Source organism: Salmo trutta, unplaced genomic scaffold (assembly GCF_901001165.1).
Source record: "Salmo trutta unplaced genomic scaffold, fSalTru1.1, whole genome shotgun sequence".
Taxonomy (NCBI): domain Eukaryota; kingdom Metazoa; phylum Chordata; class Actinopteri; order Salmoniformes; family Salmonidae; genus Salmo; species Salmo trutta.
The window spans coordinates 493,399-513,398 of record NW_021822222.1 but is presented as its reverse complement, the minus strand read 5'-3'; the positions used below and the strand labels follow the sequence as shown (position 1 = coordinate 513,398).

Genomic DNA, 20,000 nt, shown 5'->3' with positions numbered 1-20,000 from the left:
TTTTTCTTTAATAAAATAAAAAGATGATCAATATACCCGCTGCGTTTTGGTCCCCCTTCAACGACGCTTGTGACAGTATTAGGCTACACCATGGCATTACAGATAACTGTGTTATCCCAATGTGTTGTATCGGGTGTTTGTCTTGTTATTGTCATGTATATCGTCCTGAGTTGTTATGTTTGTCTTGTTATTGTCATGTATATCGTCCTGAGTTGTTATGTTTGTCTTGTTATTGTCATGTACATCGTCCTCAGTTCTTATGTTTGTCTTGTTATTGGCATGTATATCGTCCTCAGTTCTTATGTTTGTCTTGTTATTGTCATGTATATCGTCCTCAGTTCTTATGTTGTCTTGTCTTGTTATTGTCATGTATATCGTCCTGAGTTGTTATGTTTGTCTTGTTATTGTCATGTATATCGTCCTGAGTTGTTATGTTTGTCTTGTTATTGTCATGTATATCGTCCTGAGTTGTTATGTTTGTCTTGTTATTGTCATGTATATCGTCCTCAGTTGTTATATTTGTCTTGTTATTGTCATGTATATCATCCTCAGTTGTTATGTTGTCTTGTCTTGTTATTGTCATGTACAGTACCAGTCAAAAGTTTGGACTCTCCTACTCATTCAAGGGTTTTTCTTTATTTTTACTATTTTCTAGATTGTAGAATAATAGTGAAGATATCAAAACTATGAAATAACACATATGGAATCATGTAGTAACCAAAAAAGGGTTAAACAAATCAAAATATATTTGAGATTTGAGATTATTCAAAGTAGCCAACCTTTGCCTTGATGACAGCTTTGCACACTCTTGGCATTCTCTCAACCAGCCTCATGAGGTAGTCACCTGGAATGCATTTCAATTAACAGGTGTGCCTTATTAAATGTTAATTTGTGGAATTTCTTTCCTTCTTAATCCGTTTGAACCAATCAGTTGTGTTGTGACAAGGTAGGGGTGGTATACAGAAGATAGCCCTATTTGGTTAAAGAGCAAGTACATGTTATGGCAAGAACAGCTCAAATAACCAAAGAGAAACAACAGTCCATCTGTGAGTAATGTCTGTCATTACTCACAGACATCATTACACCACTCCACCCAACACTTGGCATTGCACATGGTGATCTTTAGTCTTGTGTGCGGCTGCTCGGCCGTGGAAACCCATTTCATGAATTTCCAGACAAACAGTTATTGTGCTGACGTTGCTTCCAGAGGCAGTTTGGAACTCAGTAGTGAGTGTTGCAACTGAGGACAGACGATTTTTACGCGCTTCAGCACTCAGCGGTCCCGTTATGTGAGCTTGTGTGGCCTACCACTTCGCGGCTGAGCCGTTGTTGCTCCTAGAAGTTTCCACTTCAGAATAACAGCACTTACAGTTGACCGGGGAAGCTCTAGCAGGGCAGAAATTTGACAAACTGACTTGTTTGGAAAGGTGTCATCCTATGACGGTGCCACGTTGAAAGTCACTGAGCTATTCAGTAAGGCCATTCTATTTTCAATGTTTGTCTATGGAGATTGCATGGCTGTGTGCTCGATTTTATTTACATTTTACATTTAAGTCATTTAGCAGACGCTCTTATCCAAAGCGACTTACAAATTGGTGCATTCACCTTATGATATCCAATGGAACAACCACTTTACAATAGTGCATCTAAATCTTTTAAGGGGGGGGGTTAGAAGGATTACTTTATCCTATCCCAGGTATTCCTTAAAGAGGTGGGGTTTCAGGTGTCTCCGGAAGGTGGTGATTGACTCCGCTGTCCTGGCGTCGTGAGGGAGCTTGTTCCACCATTGGGGTGCCAGAGCAGCGAACAGTTTTGACTGGGCTGAGCGGGAACTGTGCTTCCTCAGAGGTAGGGAGGCGAGCAGGCCAGAGGTGGATGAACGCAGTGCCCTTGTTTGGGTGTAGGGACTGATCAGAGCCTGAAGGTACGGAGGTGCCGTTCCCCTCACAGCTCCGTAGGCAAGCACCATGGTCTTGTAGCGGATGCGAGCTTCAACTGGAAGCCAGTGGAGAGAGCGGAGGAGCGGGGTGACGTGAGAATTTATACACCTATCAGCAAATGGGTGTGGCTGAAATAGCAAAATTCATTCATTTGAAATTGTGTCCACATACTTTTGGCCATGTCGTTAAGATATAGATGAGTTGGACAGATGGTGAATATCTACACTCAGAAAAAAAAGGTGCAATTTAAAACCAAAAATGGTTCTTCGACTGTCCCCATAGGAGAACCTTTTGGGTTCCAGGTAGAACCCTTTTGGGTTCCATTTAGAACCCTTTCCACAGACGGTTCTACACGGAACCCAAAATAGTTCTATCCGGAACCAAAAAGGGTTCTCCTATGAGGACAGCCACAGAACCCCTTTTGTAAATGTTCCCCTCCTTGTCTCCTTTCCTTCATCGTTGAATCAGTTGGGAGGAAGGAGAGGAGACGAGGAAAACAGCCTTGATAAATCTACAGATAAACAGACACTGTCCTTGCTGAAGGATCCAACGGCCAACGTTTCAACTGCGGTTTAATCCCAAACAGTGTAAAAAAACAGGAAGTACTTCCTACTGTCTGTATGTGTACTTTCTATTATTACATTAGGAGCCACCACAGACCAGAGTTAGTCAAGGCTGTGTCTTGCAAGCCATGCCCAAAGCCTTCATGCTGAAACCCTTCTGGCTTTATGAAGTGGAGACAACAGAGACCAGAGTTAGTCAAGGCTGTGCTGCAAGCCATGCCCAAAGCCTTCAGGCTGAAACTCTCCTGGCTTTATGAAGTGGAGACAACACAGACCAGAGTTAGTCAAGGCTGTGCTGCAAGCCATGCCCAAAGCCTTCATGCTGAAACCCTTCTGGCTTTATGAAGTGGAGACAACAGAGACCAGAGTTAGTCAAGGCTGTGCTGCAAGCCATGCCCAAAGCCTTCAGGCTGAAACCCTTCTGGCTTTATGAAGTGGAGACAACACAGACCAGAGTTAGTCGAGGCTGTGCTGCAAGCCATGCCCAAAACCTTCAGGCTGAAACCCTTCTGGCTTTATGAAGTGGAGACAACACAGACCGAAGTTAGTCGAGGCTGTGCTGCAAGCCATGCCCAAAGCCTTCATGCTGAAACCCTTCTGGCTTTATGAAGTGGAGACAACAGAGACCAGAGTTAGTCAAGGCTGTGCTGCAAGCCATGCCCAAAGCCTTCAGGCTGAAACTCTCCTGGCTTTATGAAGTGGAGACAACACAGACCGAAGTTAGTCGAGGCTGTGCTGCAAGCCATGCCCAAAGCCTTCAGGCTGAAACTCTCCTGGCTTTATGAAGTGGAGACAACAGAGCCTGTTAGTCAGCGGTCCACACGGAGCTGTTATCCCATAATCCCTCTGGGATCAGAGTAGTAGACAACTTCAGAGGGGAAGAGGTCATTTATAGCCTGTTTAACATTATAGACCATCTCTGGTAAACCTGGCTGTCTGAACTAAAGGTCCCATATCGCCACCTAGTGTCAGTCTGGTAAGTTGCTGCTGACTTCCCAACTTCACATGCCCCCGTCGTCCCCCGTCGTCCCCGTCGTCCCCGTCGTCCCCCGTCGTCCCCCGTCGTCCCCCGTCGTCCCCGTCGTCCCCCGTCATCCACGTCGTCCCCGCCGTCCCCTGTCGTCCCCGTCGTCCCCGCCGTCCCCGCCGTCCCCGCCGTCCCCGCCGTCCCCGCCGTCCCCGCCGTTCCCGTCGTCCCCGTCGTCCCTGTGGACACCATGCTTGTTACAAGGGGTTTGAGTCTCTATGGCACAGATGGGGTTCGTTCCCCACAGCCACAAGGTCTGTGGTTTCAAACCCCTTACAGGCTGTTTCCTGTCCTTTACTTCCAACTTAACATCCAATCACATCTACTTACTACAACTTAACATCCAATCACACCTACTTACTACAACTTAACATCCAATCACACCTACCTACTACAACTTAACATCCAATCACACCTACCTACTACAACTTAACATCCAATCACACCTACCTACTACAACTTAACATCCAATCACACCTACTTACTACAACTTAACATCCAATCACATCTACTTACTACAACTTAACATCCAATCACACCTACTTAGTACAACTTAACATCCAATCACACCTCAGTACCCCATCATCATGTCTCCAAACACAGAATAAACTGGCAACAGAAAAGACTACAGCAGTGGCCCAACTTTCTAATCAATAAATATTCTCACAATTTAAAAAACAAACACACACATAGCTTCAGAACAGCTTTGACCACACCCCCAGACAGTGACCACACCCCCAGACAGTGACCACACCCCCAGACAGTTTGACCACACCCCCAGGCAGTTTGACCACACCCACAGTCAGTTTGACCACACCCACAGACAGTGACCACACCCCCAGACAGTTTGACCACACCCACAGACAGTGACCACACACCCAGGCAGTGGCCACACCCACAGACAGTTTGACCACACCCCCTAGACAGTTTGACCACACCCCCCAGACAGCACGCTCCCTGAAATGATTGTCTTCAAACACAGCAACACCACACAATATGCATCTAACGGTTAGGAACATACATTATGGATGAATAATAATACAATGTACTGTATTGCACCTTCTAAACTTTCACCCACAAATGACTTGTAGTTTAATCTGTTGTTTGCTAGCAATATTCATATAAAACAACAGCAGGGGTCAGCAGACCCCACTTTGGGAACCACTAAACGCAAATTTATGCTTGATCCTAAATGTGGTAGGAGGCTTAGATCCCTGGAGGCATGCAGAGGTACTCTGTACAGTATCGTAGGCCTCTCAAATGTTGTAACGATGTGGAGGGCTCCGTAGATAGATAGGAGAACCTTCCAGAAGGACAACCATCTCTGCAGCACTCCACCAATCAGGGCTTTATGGTAGAGTGGCCAGACCGTAGCCACTCCTCAGTAAAAGGCACATGACTGCCCGCTTGGAGTTAGCCAAAAGGCACCTAATGGACTCTCAGACCATGAGAAACAAGATTCTCTGGTCTGATGAAACCAAGATTGAACTCTTTGGCCTGAATGCCAAGCTTCACATCTGGAGGAAACCTGGCACCATCCCTACGGTGAAGCATGGTGGTGGCAGCATCATGCTGTCGGGATGTTTTTCAGCGGCAGGGACTGGGAGACTAGTCAGGATCGAGGGAAAGATGAACGGAGAAAAGTACAGAGAGATCTTTGATGAAAACCTGCTCCAGAGTGCTCAGGACCTCAGACGGGGGCGAAGGTTCACCTTCCAACAGGACAACGACCCTAAGCACACAGCCAAGACAACGCAGGAGTGGCTTCATGACAAGTCTCTGAATGTCCTTGAGTAGCCCAGCCAGAGCCCAGACTTGAACCCGATCGAACATCTCTGGAGAGACCTGAAAATAGCTGTGTAGCGACGCTCCCCATCCAACCTGACAGAGCTTGAGAGGATCTGCAGAGAAGAATGAGAGAAACTCCCCAAATACCGGTGTGCCAAGCTTGTAGCGTCATACCCAAGAAGACTCGAGGTTGTAATCGCTGCCAAAGTTAATTCAACAAAGTACTGAGTAAAGGGTCTGAATACTTATGTAAATGCTATATTTCATATTTTTATTTTTAATACATTTTTTGCTGTGTCATTATGGGGTATGGTGTGTAGATAGATGAGGGGACGAAAAAAACGATTTAATCCATTTTAGAATAAGGCCGTAACGTAACAAAATGTGGAGTAAAAACTGAAGTGGTCTGAATACTTTCAGAATGCGCTGTAGCTCTGCATTGACATGATTGGTTGAAGGTAGGTAAGGGGGTGGGGCGCAGGAGGTCCTGTATAAACATACATTCACTTCCTTGACAACTTCCTTCAGAATAGCTCTGCTCCGCTCCGCTAAGCACAAGCAGTATGAAATCCCTGATGTCTGCGGAGGCTGTTTCGAGAGTAAATACTGTACTGCCGCCTTCAGGTGCTGGATTGACCATGCAGAGAGCCTTTACGGGCTTTTATCAGAGACAGAAGAGGAAGCAAAAACATTCCACTTCCTCTAATTTTTTGGGGGGGAGGGGGGTTTCCTATATGGTCAATGAACTAAGCAGACCAGACTCGACTGCTATTGCATTGGTGTCTATGGAAGAGCCATCCCATTAAGCAAATTGGAACTGATCATTTTAATTTATCCACCATTATTTGGTTTTAAACAATTAGTTTTTTACCTGTGCCCCATTAATTAGGGTCCCATGGAAACACTGACCAGAAACATTGTTTCCTTACTATTTAATAGTCCATGTATAAACCTCGAACAAAGATAAGTTAGCCTATAATACCACTTCTGTTTTTAAACAATTAGCTATAGGCAGTGTATTACATAGACATTTTAGTCATTTAGCAGACGCTCTTATCCAGAGCGACTTACAGTAGTGAATGCATACATTTTCATACATTTTTTTTTTCTCCGTACATGTTTTCTATTAAATAGCTACACAACGACTTCTTTCGTTGCTATTGACTTAATTTAATTGTCATTAGACATTTTTAATATGTATGAGTCCTTGGCCCATTTTGATTGTTCTAAATAGTGTAGTGTCCCTTTAAAAAGTCCTTCCCGGTCTCTCTTCACTGTGAACGGACACGTTTTCCCCAAAACTATACTCTATTTACTGTCTTTGGTATCAGACAACGGTTTTATCCCACCCCCCCCTCTCCTCAATTTCTCTTACTATTGTTTTTTCGTTTGTTTCTCTTTTCCGATCATGGCAGCACATTGTACTGAAGAACCGTTTCCTTTCCACGGTTTGCTCCCTAAAAAAGAGACGGGCGCAGCGTCTTATCTCACTCGGTTCCCGGAGTACGATGGACGGGGTGTCCTCATCGCTATCCTCGACACCGGCGTGGACCCAGGGGCACCGGGCATGCAGGTAAATTTACCCCGCTGCTTTTACACACTACTAGGCCTCATTCATTACAATTGTACAGTAACGACTAGCTTAGTGATTTTTTTAAAATATTTTTTTTGTACCGGGCTCTACCTTGTCGGTCCAATTTAACTAGTAAAACTTGTTAGAAACTACTGTTAATTTACCCTAAAAGTATTTTAGCGAGTAATCCTGTTTTTGTTTTTAACATGCCAGTCGCCGGGTCCGTCGGTAAGCTAGTTTAGTTTAGCGTAGATGGCTAATTTAACAAGCTAATATCATATAGCAAACCATCAGAACATAATGTCCTAGTTAGATACACAATAAAATACTGACATCTCTATGAGCAGGTCTATAGACTGACATGCAGGTCTATATAATGACATCTCTATGAGCAGGTATATATACTGGCATCTCTATGAGCAGGTCTATATACTGGCATCTCTATGAGCAGGTCTATATTCTGACATCTCTATGAGCAGGTCTATAGACTGGCATCTCTATGAGCAGGTCTATAGACTGGCATCTCTATGAGCAGGTCTATAGACTGACATCTCTATGAGCAGGTCTATAGACTGACATCTCTATGAGCAGGTCTATAGACTGGCATCTCTATGAGCAGGTCTATAGACTGGCATCTCTATGAGCAGGTCTATAGACTGACATCTCTATGAGCAGGTCTATAGACTGACATCTCTATGGGTAGGTCTATAGACTGACATGCAGGTCTATATAATGACATCTCTATGAGCAGGTCTATATACTGGCATCTCTATGAGCAGGTCTATATACTGGCATCTCTATGAGCAGGTCTATATTCTGACATCTCTATGAGCAGGTCTATAGACTGGCATCTCTATGAGCAGGTCTATAGACTGGCATCTCTATGAGCAGGTCTATAGACTGGCATCTCTATGAGCAGGTCTATAGACTGACATCTCTATGAGCAGGTCTATAGACTGGCATCTCTATGAGCAGGTCTATAGACTGGCATCTCTATGAGCAGGTCTATAGACTGGCATCTCTATGAGCAGGTCTATAGACTGACATCTCTATGGGTAGGTCTATAGACTGACATCTCTATGGGCAGGTCTATATACTGACATCTCTATGAGTAGGTCTATAGACTGGCATCTCTATGGGCAGGTCTATATACTGGTAGGTCTATACCAGTTGGTATAGACTTGGTATAGACTTTCAGAATATTACACTATTATATTGATACATCGCTGACTGTGATGTTAGTCTATAAATCACATTGTATTGGTCACATAAACATGGTTAGCAGGTGTTAATGTGAGTGTAGTGAAATGCTTGTGTTTCTAGTTCTGACAGTGCAGTAATATCTAACAAGTAATCTACCAGTTCCCACAGCAACTACCTAATACACACAAATATAAAGGAGTGAATGAGAATATCTACATATAAATATATGGATGAGTGATGGCCGAGCGGCATCGGCAAGATGCAGTAGATGGTATAGAGTACAGTATATACATATGAGATGAGTAATGTAAGATATGTAAACATTATTAAAGTGGCTAGTGATCCATTTATTAAAGTGGCCAGTGATTTCAAGTCTGTATGTTGGCAACAGCCTCTAATGTGCTAGTGATGGCTGTTTATCAGTCTGATGGTCTGGAGATAGAAGCTGTTTATCAGTCTGATGGTCTGGAGATATAAGCTGTTTATCAGTCTGGAGATAGAAGCTGTTTATCAGTCTGGAGATAGAAGCTGTTTATCAGTCTGATGGTCTGGAGATAGAAGCTGTTTATCAGTCTGATGGTCTGGAGATAGAAGCTGTTTATCAGTCTGATGGTCTGGAGATAGAAGCTGTTTAACAGTCTGATGGTCTGGAGATAGAAGCTGTTTATCAGTCTGATGGCCTGGAGATAGAAGCTGTTTATCAGTCTGATGGCCTGGAGATAGAAGCTGTTTATCAGTCTGATGGCCTGGAGATAGAAGCTGTTTATCAGTCTGATGGTCTGGAGATAGAAGCTGTTTATCAGTCTGATGGTCTGGAGATAGAAGCTGTTTAACAGTCTGATGGTCTGGAGATAGAAGCTGTTTAACAGTCTGATGGTCTGGAGATAGAAGCTGTTTAACAGTCTGATGGCCTGGAGATAGAAGCTGTTTATCAGTCTGATGGCCTGGAGATAGAAGCTGTTTATCAGTCTGATGGCCTGGAGATAGAAGCTGTTTATCAGTCTGATGGCCTGGAGATAGAAGCTGTTTATCAGTCTGATGGCCTGGAGATAGAAGCTGTTTACCAGTCTGATGGTCTGGAGATAGAAGCTGTTTATCAGTCTGATGGTCTGGAGATAGAAGCTGTTTATCAGTCTGGAGATAGAAGCTGTTTATCAGTCTGATGGTCTGGAGATAGAAGCTGTTTATCAGTCTGATGGTCTGGAGATAGAAGCTGTTTACCAGTCTGATGGTCTGGAGATAGAAGCTGTTTATCAGTCTGGAGATAGAAGCTGTTTATCAGTCTGATGGTCTGGAGATAGAAGCTGTTTATCAGTCTGATGGTCTGGAGATAGAAGCTGTTTATCAGTCTGATGGTCTGGAGATAGAAGCTGTTTACCAGTCTGATGGTCTGGAGATAGAAGCTGTTTATCAGTCTGGAGATAGAAGCTGTTTATCAGTCTGATGGTCTGGAGATAGAAGCTGTTTATCAGTCTGGAGATAGAAGCTGTTTATCAGTCAGGTTTAGTTGCACTGTGTCACCAGTATGTCAAGGTGTACTCATTTTGGAAAACACATTTGTGTGCTGTGTCGGGGTCAGAGAGAGAGTGTGTGTGTGTGTGTGTGTTTGTGTTTGTTTTTCGGTCCGATAGTGTGTGTATTTTATATTCTTCAACATCTGTGTCCTCTCTCCCTTAGACCACGACGGAGGGCAAGCCGAAGATCGTTGACATCATCGACACGACGGGCAGTGGAGACGTCAACACGGCGACGGTGGTGGAGCCTAAAGACGGAGCGGTGACTGGGCTGTCCGGGAGGACGCTCAAGGTACGCCGTCCTCGCCACGCTGCCACTTCCTGGTTACGCTGCCACTTCCTGGTTACGCTGCCACTTCCTGGTCACGCTGCCACTTCCTGGTCACGCTGCCACTTCCTGGTCACGCTGCCACTTCCTGGTTACGCTGCCACTTCCTGGTTACGCTGCCACTTCCTGGTTACGCTGCCACTTCCTGGTCACGCTGCCACTTCCTGGTCACGCTGCCACTTCCTGGTCACGCTGCCACTTCCTGGTCACGCTGCCACTTCCTGGTCACGCTGCCACTTCCTGGTCACGCTGCCACTTCCTGGTTACGCTGCCACTTTCTGGTTACGCTGCCACTTCCTGGTCACGCTGCCACTTCCTGGTTACGCTGCCACTTCCTGGTTACGCTGCCACTTTCTGGTTACGCTGCCACTTCCTGGTCACGCTGCCACTTCCTGGTCACGCTGCCACTTCCTGGTCACGCTGCCACTTCCTGGTCACGCTGCCACTTCCTGGTCACGCTGCCACTTCTTGGTCACGCTGTCTCTGTACAGACTGTTAGCCTGTAGTTATATAAACACATGTCTCTCTGTCTCTGTACAGACTGTTAGCCTGTAGTTATATAAACACATGTCTCTCTCTCTCTGTCTCTGTACAGACTGTTAGCCTGTAGTTATATAAACACATGTCTCTCTCTCTCCTCAGATCCCTCATTTCTGGGATAATCCATCCGGAAAGTACCACATCGGGATCAAAAATGGATATGAGTTGTTCCCTAAAGCTCTCAGAGAGAGAATCCAGGTACGGAGGGGATTTGTGTGGTCAAGTAACAAGGATTTGCACGTTGATATACACTACAAAAGTATGTGGACACCTGCTCGTCCAATGCGCATGGTGATCTTTAGGCTTGTGTGCGGCTGCTCGGCCATGGAAACCCATTTCATGAAGCTCCCGACGAACAGTTCTTGTGCTGTCGTTGCTTCCAGAGGCAGTTTGGAACTCGGTAGTGAGTGTTGCTACCGAGGACAGACGATTTTTTACGTGCTTCAGCACTCTGTGGTCCCGTTCTGTGAGCGTGTGTGGCCTACCACTTCACGGCTGAGCCGTTGTTGCTCCTAGATGTTTCCACTTCACAATAACAGCACTTACAGTTGACAAGGGGGGGCAGGTCTAGCAGGGCAGAAATTTGACAAACTGACTTGTTGTAAAGGTGGCATCCTATGACGGTGCCACGTTGAAAGTCACTGAGGTCTTCAGTACAGGTCATTCTACTGCCAATGTTTGTCTATGGAGATTGCATGGCTGTGTGCTCAATCTTATACACCTGTCAGCAACAGAAATAGCCAAATCCACTGATTTGAAGGGGTGTCCACATACTTTTGTGTATAAATAGTGTATGCTTATATTGACCAATGAACTCGTTGACAGAGGGATGTCTGTGTTGACAGAGGGATGTCTGTGTTGACAGCGGGATGTCTGTGTTGACAGAGGGATGTCTGTGTTGACAGAGGGATGTCTGTGTTGATGTGTTGACAGAGGGATGTCTGTGTTGACAGAGGGATGTCTGTATTGATGTGTTGACAGAAGGATGTCTGTGTTGACAGAAGGATGTCTGTGTTGACAGAGGGATGTCTGTGTTGACAGAGGGATGTCTGTGTTGACAGAGGGATGTCTGTGTTGACAGAGGGATGTCTGTGTTGACAGAGGGATGTCTGTGTTGACAGAGGGATGTCTGTGTTGATGTGTTGACAGAGGGATGTCTGTGTTGACAGAGGGATGTCTGTATTGATGTGTTGACAGAAGGATGTCTGTGTTGACAGAAGGATGTCTCTGTTGACAGAGGGATGTCTCTGTTGACAGAGGGATGTCTCTGTTGACAGAGGGATGTCTGTGTTGACAGAGGGATGTCGAGGGATGTCTGTGTTGACAGAAGGATGTCTGTGTTGATGTGTTGACAGAGGGATGTCTGTGTTGATGTGTTGACAGAGGGATGTCTGTGTTGACAGAGGGATGTCTGTATTGATGTGTTGACAGAAGGATGTCTGTGTTGACAGAGGGATGTCTGTGTTGACAGAGGGATGTCTGTGTTGACAGAGGGATGTCTGTGTTGACAGAGGGATGTCTGTGTTGACAGAGGGATGTCTGTGTTGACAGAGGGATGTCTGTGTTGATGTGTTGACAGAGGGATGTCTGTGTTGACAGAGGGATGTCTGTATTGATGTGTTGACAGAAGGATGTCTGTGTTGACAGAAGGATGTCTGTGTTGACAGAGGGATGTCTGTGTTGACAGAGGGATGTCTGTGTTGATAGAGGGATGTCTGTGTTGACAGAGGGATGTCTGTGTTGACAGAGAATTGTCTGTGTTGACAGAGGGATGTCTGTGTTGATGTGTTGACAGAGGGATGTCTGTGTTGACAGAGGGATGTCTGTGTTGACAGAAGGATGTCTGTGTTGATGTGTTGACAGAGGGATGTCTGTGTTGATGTGTTGACGGATGTCTGTGTTGACAGAGGGATGTCTGTGTTGACAGAGGAATGTCTGTGTTGACAGAAGGATGTCTGTGTTGACAGAGGGATGTCTGTGTTGATGTGTTGACAGAGGGATGTCTGTGTTGACAGAGGGATGTCTGTATTGATGTGTTGACAGAAGGATGTCTGTGTTGACAGAAGGATGTCTGTGTTGACAGAGGGATGTCTGTGTTGACAGAGGGATGTCTGTGTTGACAGAGGGATGTCTGTGTTGACAGAGGGATGTCTGTGTTGACAGAGAATTGTCTGTGTTGACAGAGGGATGTCTGTGTTGATGTGTTGACAGAGGGATGTCTGTGTTGACAGAAGGATGTCTGTGTTGATGTGTTGACGGATGTCTGTGTTGACAGAGGGATGTCTGTGTTGATGTGTTGACGGATGTCTGTGTTGACAGAGGGATGTCTGTGTTGATGTGTTGACAGAGGGATGTCTGTGTTGACAGAGGGATGTCTGTGTTGACAGAGGGATGTCTGTGTTGACAGAGGGATGTCTGTGTTGACAGAGGGATGTCTGTGTTGATGTGTTGACCAACAGAAAGAGCGAAAGGAGAAAACGTGGGATCCAGCACACAGAGCAGCTCTGGCTGAAGCGAGTCGCCGGGCAGAACAGTTTGACCTGGCTCACCCCTCCCCCTCACAGGTAACACTTTGACCTTTCCCCTCACAGGTAACACTTTGACCTTTCCCCTCACAGGTAACACTTTGACCTTTCCCCTCACAGGTAACACTTTGACCTTTCCCCTAACAGGTCAGTTATAGAGGTATAAATGTTTTAAACAACATTGGGATTGTTCAAGTTTAGAAAGATAAAAAACGTATTGAAAATCTTTTTGTTAATTACATTTTTTGGGGGGGGGGTTCAAAATGTAAACTGTCACTAACAGGTCTTCATCATCATCCTCATCATCATCATCATACAGGGAAAAGCTGAAATATCTTGAGTCAATAAGTATTCAACCCTTTCATGTTATGGTCAAAGGAAACCGCTCAGGGATTTCACCATGAGGCCAACGGAGACTTTTAAAACGTTTCACAGAGTTTTTAATGTCTGTGATTGGAGACAACTGAGGATGAATCAAGTGACTCCGCAATATTAACCTAAATGACAGAGGTGAAGAAGAGGAAGTCTGGACAGAATTAAAAACCTTCCAAAACAGACTTCCTGTTTGCAGTAAACAAGGTTCGGACAAGGTGCTTAAAGTAGTTGAATTTTGTCTCTCTGAAATTCAGACCTTGAAAATCTGACATGTTGGTACTTTATAATTTAAAATGAGTGAAGAACCGATAATAATCAGATATATTCATGAAAAATATTACAAAAATATGTATTGGTCTTGTAAATTAATTTGGAGGCAGACTACAGAGTTTTGTTTCCTGCTCTGGTCGCCAGAGCTCATTCCGCTCAGCCAGACGAGCTCATTCCACCCACCCTGCCGCTCAGCCAGGCGAGCTCATTCCACCCACCCTGCCGCTCAGCCAGGCGAGCTCATTCCACCCACCCTGCCGCTCAGCCAGGCGAGCTCATTCCACCCACCCTGCCGCTCAGCCAGGCGAGCTCATTCCACCCACCCTGCCGCTCAGCCAGGCGAGCTCATTCCACCCACCCTGCCGCTCAGCCAGGCGAGCTCATTCCACCCACCCTGCCGCTCAGCCAGGCGAGCTCATTCCACCCACCCTGCCGCTCAGCCAGGCGAGCTCATTCCACCCACCCTGCCGCTCAGCCAGGCGAGCTCATTCCACCCACCCTGCCGCTCAGCCAGGCGAGCTCATTCCACCCACCCTGCCGCTCAGCCAGGCGAGCTCATTCCACCCACCCTGCCGCTCAGCCAGGCGAGCTCATTCCACCCACCCTGCCGCTCAGCCAGGCGAGCTCATTCCACCCACCCTGCCGCTCAGCCAGGCGAGCTCATTCCACCCACGCTGCCGCTCAGCTTCTTCCTCTGTCAACCATGGTTATCTGCAAGGAAACACGTGCCGTCATCATTGCTTTGCACAAAAAGGGCTTCACAGGCAAGGATATTACTGCCAGTAAGATTGCACCTAAATCAACAATTTATCGGATCATCAAGAACTTCAAGGAGAGCGGTTCAATTGTTGTGAAGAAGGCTTCAGGGCGCCCAAGAAAGTCCAGCAAGCGCCAGGACCGTCTCCTAAAGTTGATTCAGCTGGGGCACCACCAGTACAGAGCTTGCTCAGAAATGGCAGCAGGCAGGTGTGAGTGCATCTGCACGCACAGCGAGGCGAAGACTTTTGGAGGATGGCCTGGTGTCAAGAAGGGCAGCAAAGAAGCCACTTCTCTCCAGGAAAAACATCAGGGACAGACTGATATTCTGCAAAAGGTACAGGGATTGGACTGCTGAGGACTGGGGTAAAGTCATTTTCTCTGATGAATCCCCTTTCCGATTGTTTGGGGCATCCGGAAAAAAGCTTGTCCGGAGAAGACAAGGTGAGCGCTACCATCAGTCCTGTGTCATACCAACAGTAAAACATCCTGAGACCATTCATGTGTGGGGTTGCTTCTCAGCCAAGGGAGTGGGCTCACTCACAATTTGGCCTAAGAACACAGCCATGAATAAAGAATGGTACCAACACATCCTCCGAGAGCAACTTCTCCCAACCATCCAGGAACAGTTTGGTGACAAACAATGCCTTTTCCAGCATGATGGAGCACCTTGCCATAAGGCAAAAGTGATAACTAAGTCGCTCGGGGAACAAAACATCGATATTTTGGGTCCATGGCCAGGAAACTCCCCAGACCTTAATCCCATTGAGAACTTGTGGTCAATCCTCAAGAGGCGGGTGAACAAACAAAAACCCACAAATTCTGACAAACTCCAAGCATTGATTATGCAAGAATGGGCTGCCATCAGTCAGGATGTGGCCCAGAAGTTAATTGACAGCATGCCAGGACAGATTGCAGAGGTCTTGAAAAAGAAGGGTCAACACTGCAAATATTGGCTCTTTGCATCAACTTCATGTAATTGTCAATAAAAGCCTTTGACACTTATGAAATGCTTGTAATTATACTTCAGTATTCCATAGTAACATCTGACAAAAAATATCTAAAGACACTGAAGCAGCAAACTTTGTGGAAATTAATATTTGTGTCATTCTCAAAACTTTTGGCCACGACTGTACATTGGGTCGGGTCCTACCAATGGTTTATATACAGTACATTGGGTCCTACCAATGGTTTATATACAGTACATTGTGTCCGGTCCTACCAATGGTTTATATACAGTACATTGGGTCCTACCAATGGTTTATATACAGTACATTGGGTCCTACCAATGGTTTATGTACAGTACATTGGGTCCTACCAATGGTTTATATACAGTACATTGGGTCCTACCAATGGTTTATATACAGTACATTGGGTCCTACCAATGGTTTATATACAGTACATTGTGTCCGGTCCTACCAATGGTTTATATACAGTACATTGGGTCCTACCAATGGTTTATATACAGTACATTGGGTCCTACCAATGGTTTATGTACAGTACATTGGGTCGGGTCCTACCAATGGTTTATATACAGTACATTGGGTCCTACCAATGGTTTATATACAGTACATTGGGTCCTACCAATGGTTTATATACAGTACATTGGGTCCTACCAATGGTTTATATACAGTACATTGGGTCCTACCAATGGTTTATATACAGTACATTGGGTCCGGTCCTACCAATGGTTTATATACAGTACATTGGGTCCTGCCAATGGTTTATATACAGTACATTGGGTCCGGTCCTACCAATGGTTTATATACAGTACATTGGGTCCTACCAATGGTTTATATACAGTACATTGGGTCCTGCCAATGGTTTATGTACAGTACATTGGGTCGGGTCCTACCAATGGTTTATATACAGTACATTGGGTCCTACCAATGGTTTATATACAGTACATTGGGTCCTACCAATGGTTTATATACAGTACATTGGGTCCTACCAATGGTTTATATACAGTACATTGGGTCCGGTCCTACCAATGGTTTATATACAGTACATTGGGTCCGGTCCTACCAATGGTTTATATACAGTACATTGGGTCCGGTCCTACCAATGGTTTATATACAGTACATTGGGTCCTGCCAATGGTTTATATACAGTACATTGGGTCCTACCAATGGTTTATATACAGTACATTGGGTCCTGCCAATGGTTTATGTACAGTACATTGGGTCGGGTCCTACCAATGGTTTATATACAGTACATTGGGTCCTACCAATGGTTTATATACAGTACATTGGGTCCTACCAATGGTTTATATACAGTACATTGGGTCCTACCAATGGTTTATATACAGTACATTGGGTCCTACCAATGGTTTATATACAGTACATTGGGTCCGGTCCTACCAATGGTTTATATACAGTACATTGGGTCCTGCCAATGGTTTATATACAGTACATTGGGTCCGGTCCTACCAATGGTTTATATACAGTACATTGGGTCCTACCAATGGTTTATATACAGTACATTGGGTCCTGCCAATGGTTTATGTACAGTACATTGGGTCGGGTCCTACCAATGGTTTATATACAGTACATTGGGTCCTACCAATGGTTTATATACAGTACATTGGGTCCTACCAATGGTTTATATACAGTACATTGGGTCCTACCAATGGTTTATATACAGTACATTGGGTCCGGTCCTACCAATGGTTTATATACAGTACATTGGGTCCGGTCCTACCAATGGTTTATATACAGTACATTGGGTCCTGCCAATGGTTTATATACAGTACATTGGGTCCTACCAATGGTTTATATACAGTACATTGGGTCCTGCCAATGGTTTATGTACAGTACATTGGGTCGGGTCCTACCAATGGTTTATATACAGTACATTGGGTCCTACCAATGGTTTATATACAGTACATTGGGTCCTACCAATGGTTTATATACAGTACATTGGGTCCTACCAATGGTTTATATACAGTACATTGGGTCCTACCAATGGTTTATATACAGTACACTGGGTCCTACCAATGGTTTATATACAGTACATTGGGTCCTACCAATGGTTTATATACAGTACACTGGGTCTGGTCCTGCCAATGGTTTATATACAGTACATTGGGTCCTACCAATGGTTTATATACAGTACATTGGTCGGTCCTACCAATGGTTATATACAGTACATTGGGTCCTACCAATGGTTTATATACAGTACATTGGGTCGGTCCTACCAATGGTTTATATACAGTACATTGGGTGGTCCTACCAATGGTTTATATACAGTACATTGGGTCCTACCAATGGTTTATATACAGTACATTGGTCCTACCAATGGTTTATATACAGTACATTGGGTCCTACCAATGGTTTATATACAGTACATTGGGTCCTACCAATGGTTTATATACAGTACATTGGGTCCTACCAATGGTTTATATACAGTACATTGGGTCCTACCAATGGTTATATACAGTACATTGGGTCCTACCAATGGTTTATATACAGTACATTGGGTCCTACCAATGGTTTATATACAGTACATTGGGGCCTACCAATGGTTTATATACAGTACATTGGGGCCTACCAATGGTTTATATACAGTACATTGGGGCCTACCAATGGTTTATATACAGTACATTGGGTCCTACCAATGGTTTATATACAGTACATTGGGTCCTACCAATGGTTTATATACAGTACATTGGGTCCTACCAATGGTTTATATACAATACATTGGGTCCTACCAATGGTTTATATACAGTACATTGGGTCCTACCAATGGTTTATATACAGTACATTGGGTCGGGTCCTACCAATGGTTTATATACAGTGCATTGGGTCTGGTCCTGCCAATGGTTTATATACAGTACATTGGGTCCTACCAATGGTTTATATACAATACATTGGGTCCTACCAATGGTTTATATACAGTACATTGGGTCCTACCAATGGTTTATATACAGTACGTTGGGTCGGGTCCTACCAATGGTTTATATACAATACATTGGGTCCTACCAATGGTTTATATACAGTACATTGGGGCCTACCAATGGTTTATATACAGTACATTGGGGCCTACCAATGGTTTATATACAGTACATTGGGTCCTACCAATGGTTTATATACAGTACATTGGGTCTGGTCCTACCAATGGTTTATATACAGTACATTGGGTCCTACCAATGGTTTATATACAGTACATTGGGTCCTACCCTGGACTCTATCTGAATTGTGAATTCTCGTTATTGTACGATTAAAATGTCAGTTTAAACGTTAACAATTTGTACATTTGTCACATCCCCAGTGTGCGATTATCAATCCTGAACAGAATGAAATGTGTGTAAATTATTAATTTAACATTTTGTTTCTGTCCGTTTTATCGTTTTGTTTCCTCACGTCTGTCCGTTTTGTTTTATCAGTCTGAGAAGCTGCAGAAGGAGGAACTGATGTGTCAGTCAGAGATACTGGCGTCTCTGGAGAAGAAGTACAACGATCCGGGTCCGGTCTACGACTGTCTGCTGTGGAACGACGGAAACACCTGGAGGTAGGAGGACACGGCGTCTGCTGGATCAAATCCCTTTTTTCAGTCCCTCCTTCCTGCATTCCTCAGTTTGTAGTGACGAGAGTATTTTGTTCCCGTGTCTTCGCCATCTGTGTTCGTCCCACCAGGGGGCTGCAGCGGACATTTTAGAGAGTGGAGACCCTGTCTTTATGCATCCTTAACACTCTACCCCCTAACCTGCTACCACGTAACCTCTACCCCGTAAACTGCTACCCCATAACCTCTAACCTCTACAGGGCCGTGGTAGACACCTCAGAGACTGGAGACCTGTCCAGCTGCACGGTACTGACCTCTATAACCTCTACTCTCTACCCTCTAACCTCTACAGGGCCGTGGTAGACACCTCAGAGACTGGAGACCTGTCCAGCTGCACGGTACTGACCTCTATAACCTCTACCCTCTAACCTCTACAGGGCCGTGGTAGACACCTCAGAGACTGGAGACCTGTCCTGCTGCACGGTACTGACCTCGTACAGAGAGAAGCGAGAGTTTGCGACTCTGGGAAACGCTGAGATGCTCAACTATTCTGTTAACGTCTACGACGAAGGGAACACTCTCTGCATCGTCACCAGCGGAGGTCAGAGTTCACCTAGATCCCTGTGTTGTAGGGAATCTGTCCTTCGTCTCGTCGTCTCCAGCTGATGGGTCTCGTGTCTCTCTGTTCAGGGGCTCATGGGACGCACGTGGCGAGCATAGCAGCGGGTCACTTCCCGGACGAGCCGGAGCGGAACGGCGTTGCCCCCGGCGCCCAGATCCTGGCGTTGAAGATCGGAGATACGCGCCTCAGCACCATGGAGACGGGCACCGGACTCATCCGCGCGGTAGGCTGAAGGAGCTGTCAATCAAAAACACAACGGACTGGTACTCCATGAATTCATTCATTTTCCTCTGTCTGCCCCTCCCCCCTCGCCCTCTCTCTCTCGCCCTCTCTCTCTCTCGCCCTCTCTCTCGCCCTCTCTCTCCCAGTTTGTGTCTCTCTCTCTCTCCCCGTTTGTCTCTCTCTCTCTCTCTCTCCCCGTTTGTGTGTCTGCCTCTCTCTCTCTCCCCGTTTGTGTGTCTGTCTCTCTCTCT

The 20,000-nt window shown here is 45.4% G+C and overlaps 1 protein-coding gene across 2 annotated transcripts in view; it reads left to right on the top strand.

The window, feature by feature from the left end:
• The first annotated feature begins 6,564 nt into the window (after positions 1-6,564).
• The window catches only part of tpp2 (tripeptidyl peptidase 2), a 57,306-nt gene continuing 43,870 nt past the window's right edge, over positions 6,565-20,000 (top strand). For both annotated transcript variants that reach the window (XM_029743188.1, XM_029743187.1), the window contains exons 1-7: positions 6,565-6,891; positions 9,772-9,900; positions 10,579-10,674; positions 12,936-13,040; positions 18,787-18,911; positions 19,343-19,506; positions 19,596-19,750. In XM_029743188.1, coding sequence (XP_029599048.1) covers positions 6,727-6,891; positions 9,772-9,900; positions 10,579-10,674; positions 12,936-13,040; positions 18,787-18,911; positions 19,343-19,506; positions 19,596-19,750 — 939 coding nt within the window. In that variant the 5' untranslated portion in view covers positions 6,565-6,726. The remainder of the gene's footprint in view (positions 6,892-9,771; positions 9,901-10,578; positions 10,675-12,935; positions 13,041-18,786; positions 18,912-19,342; positions 19,507-19,595; positions 19,751-20,000) is intronic.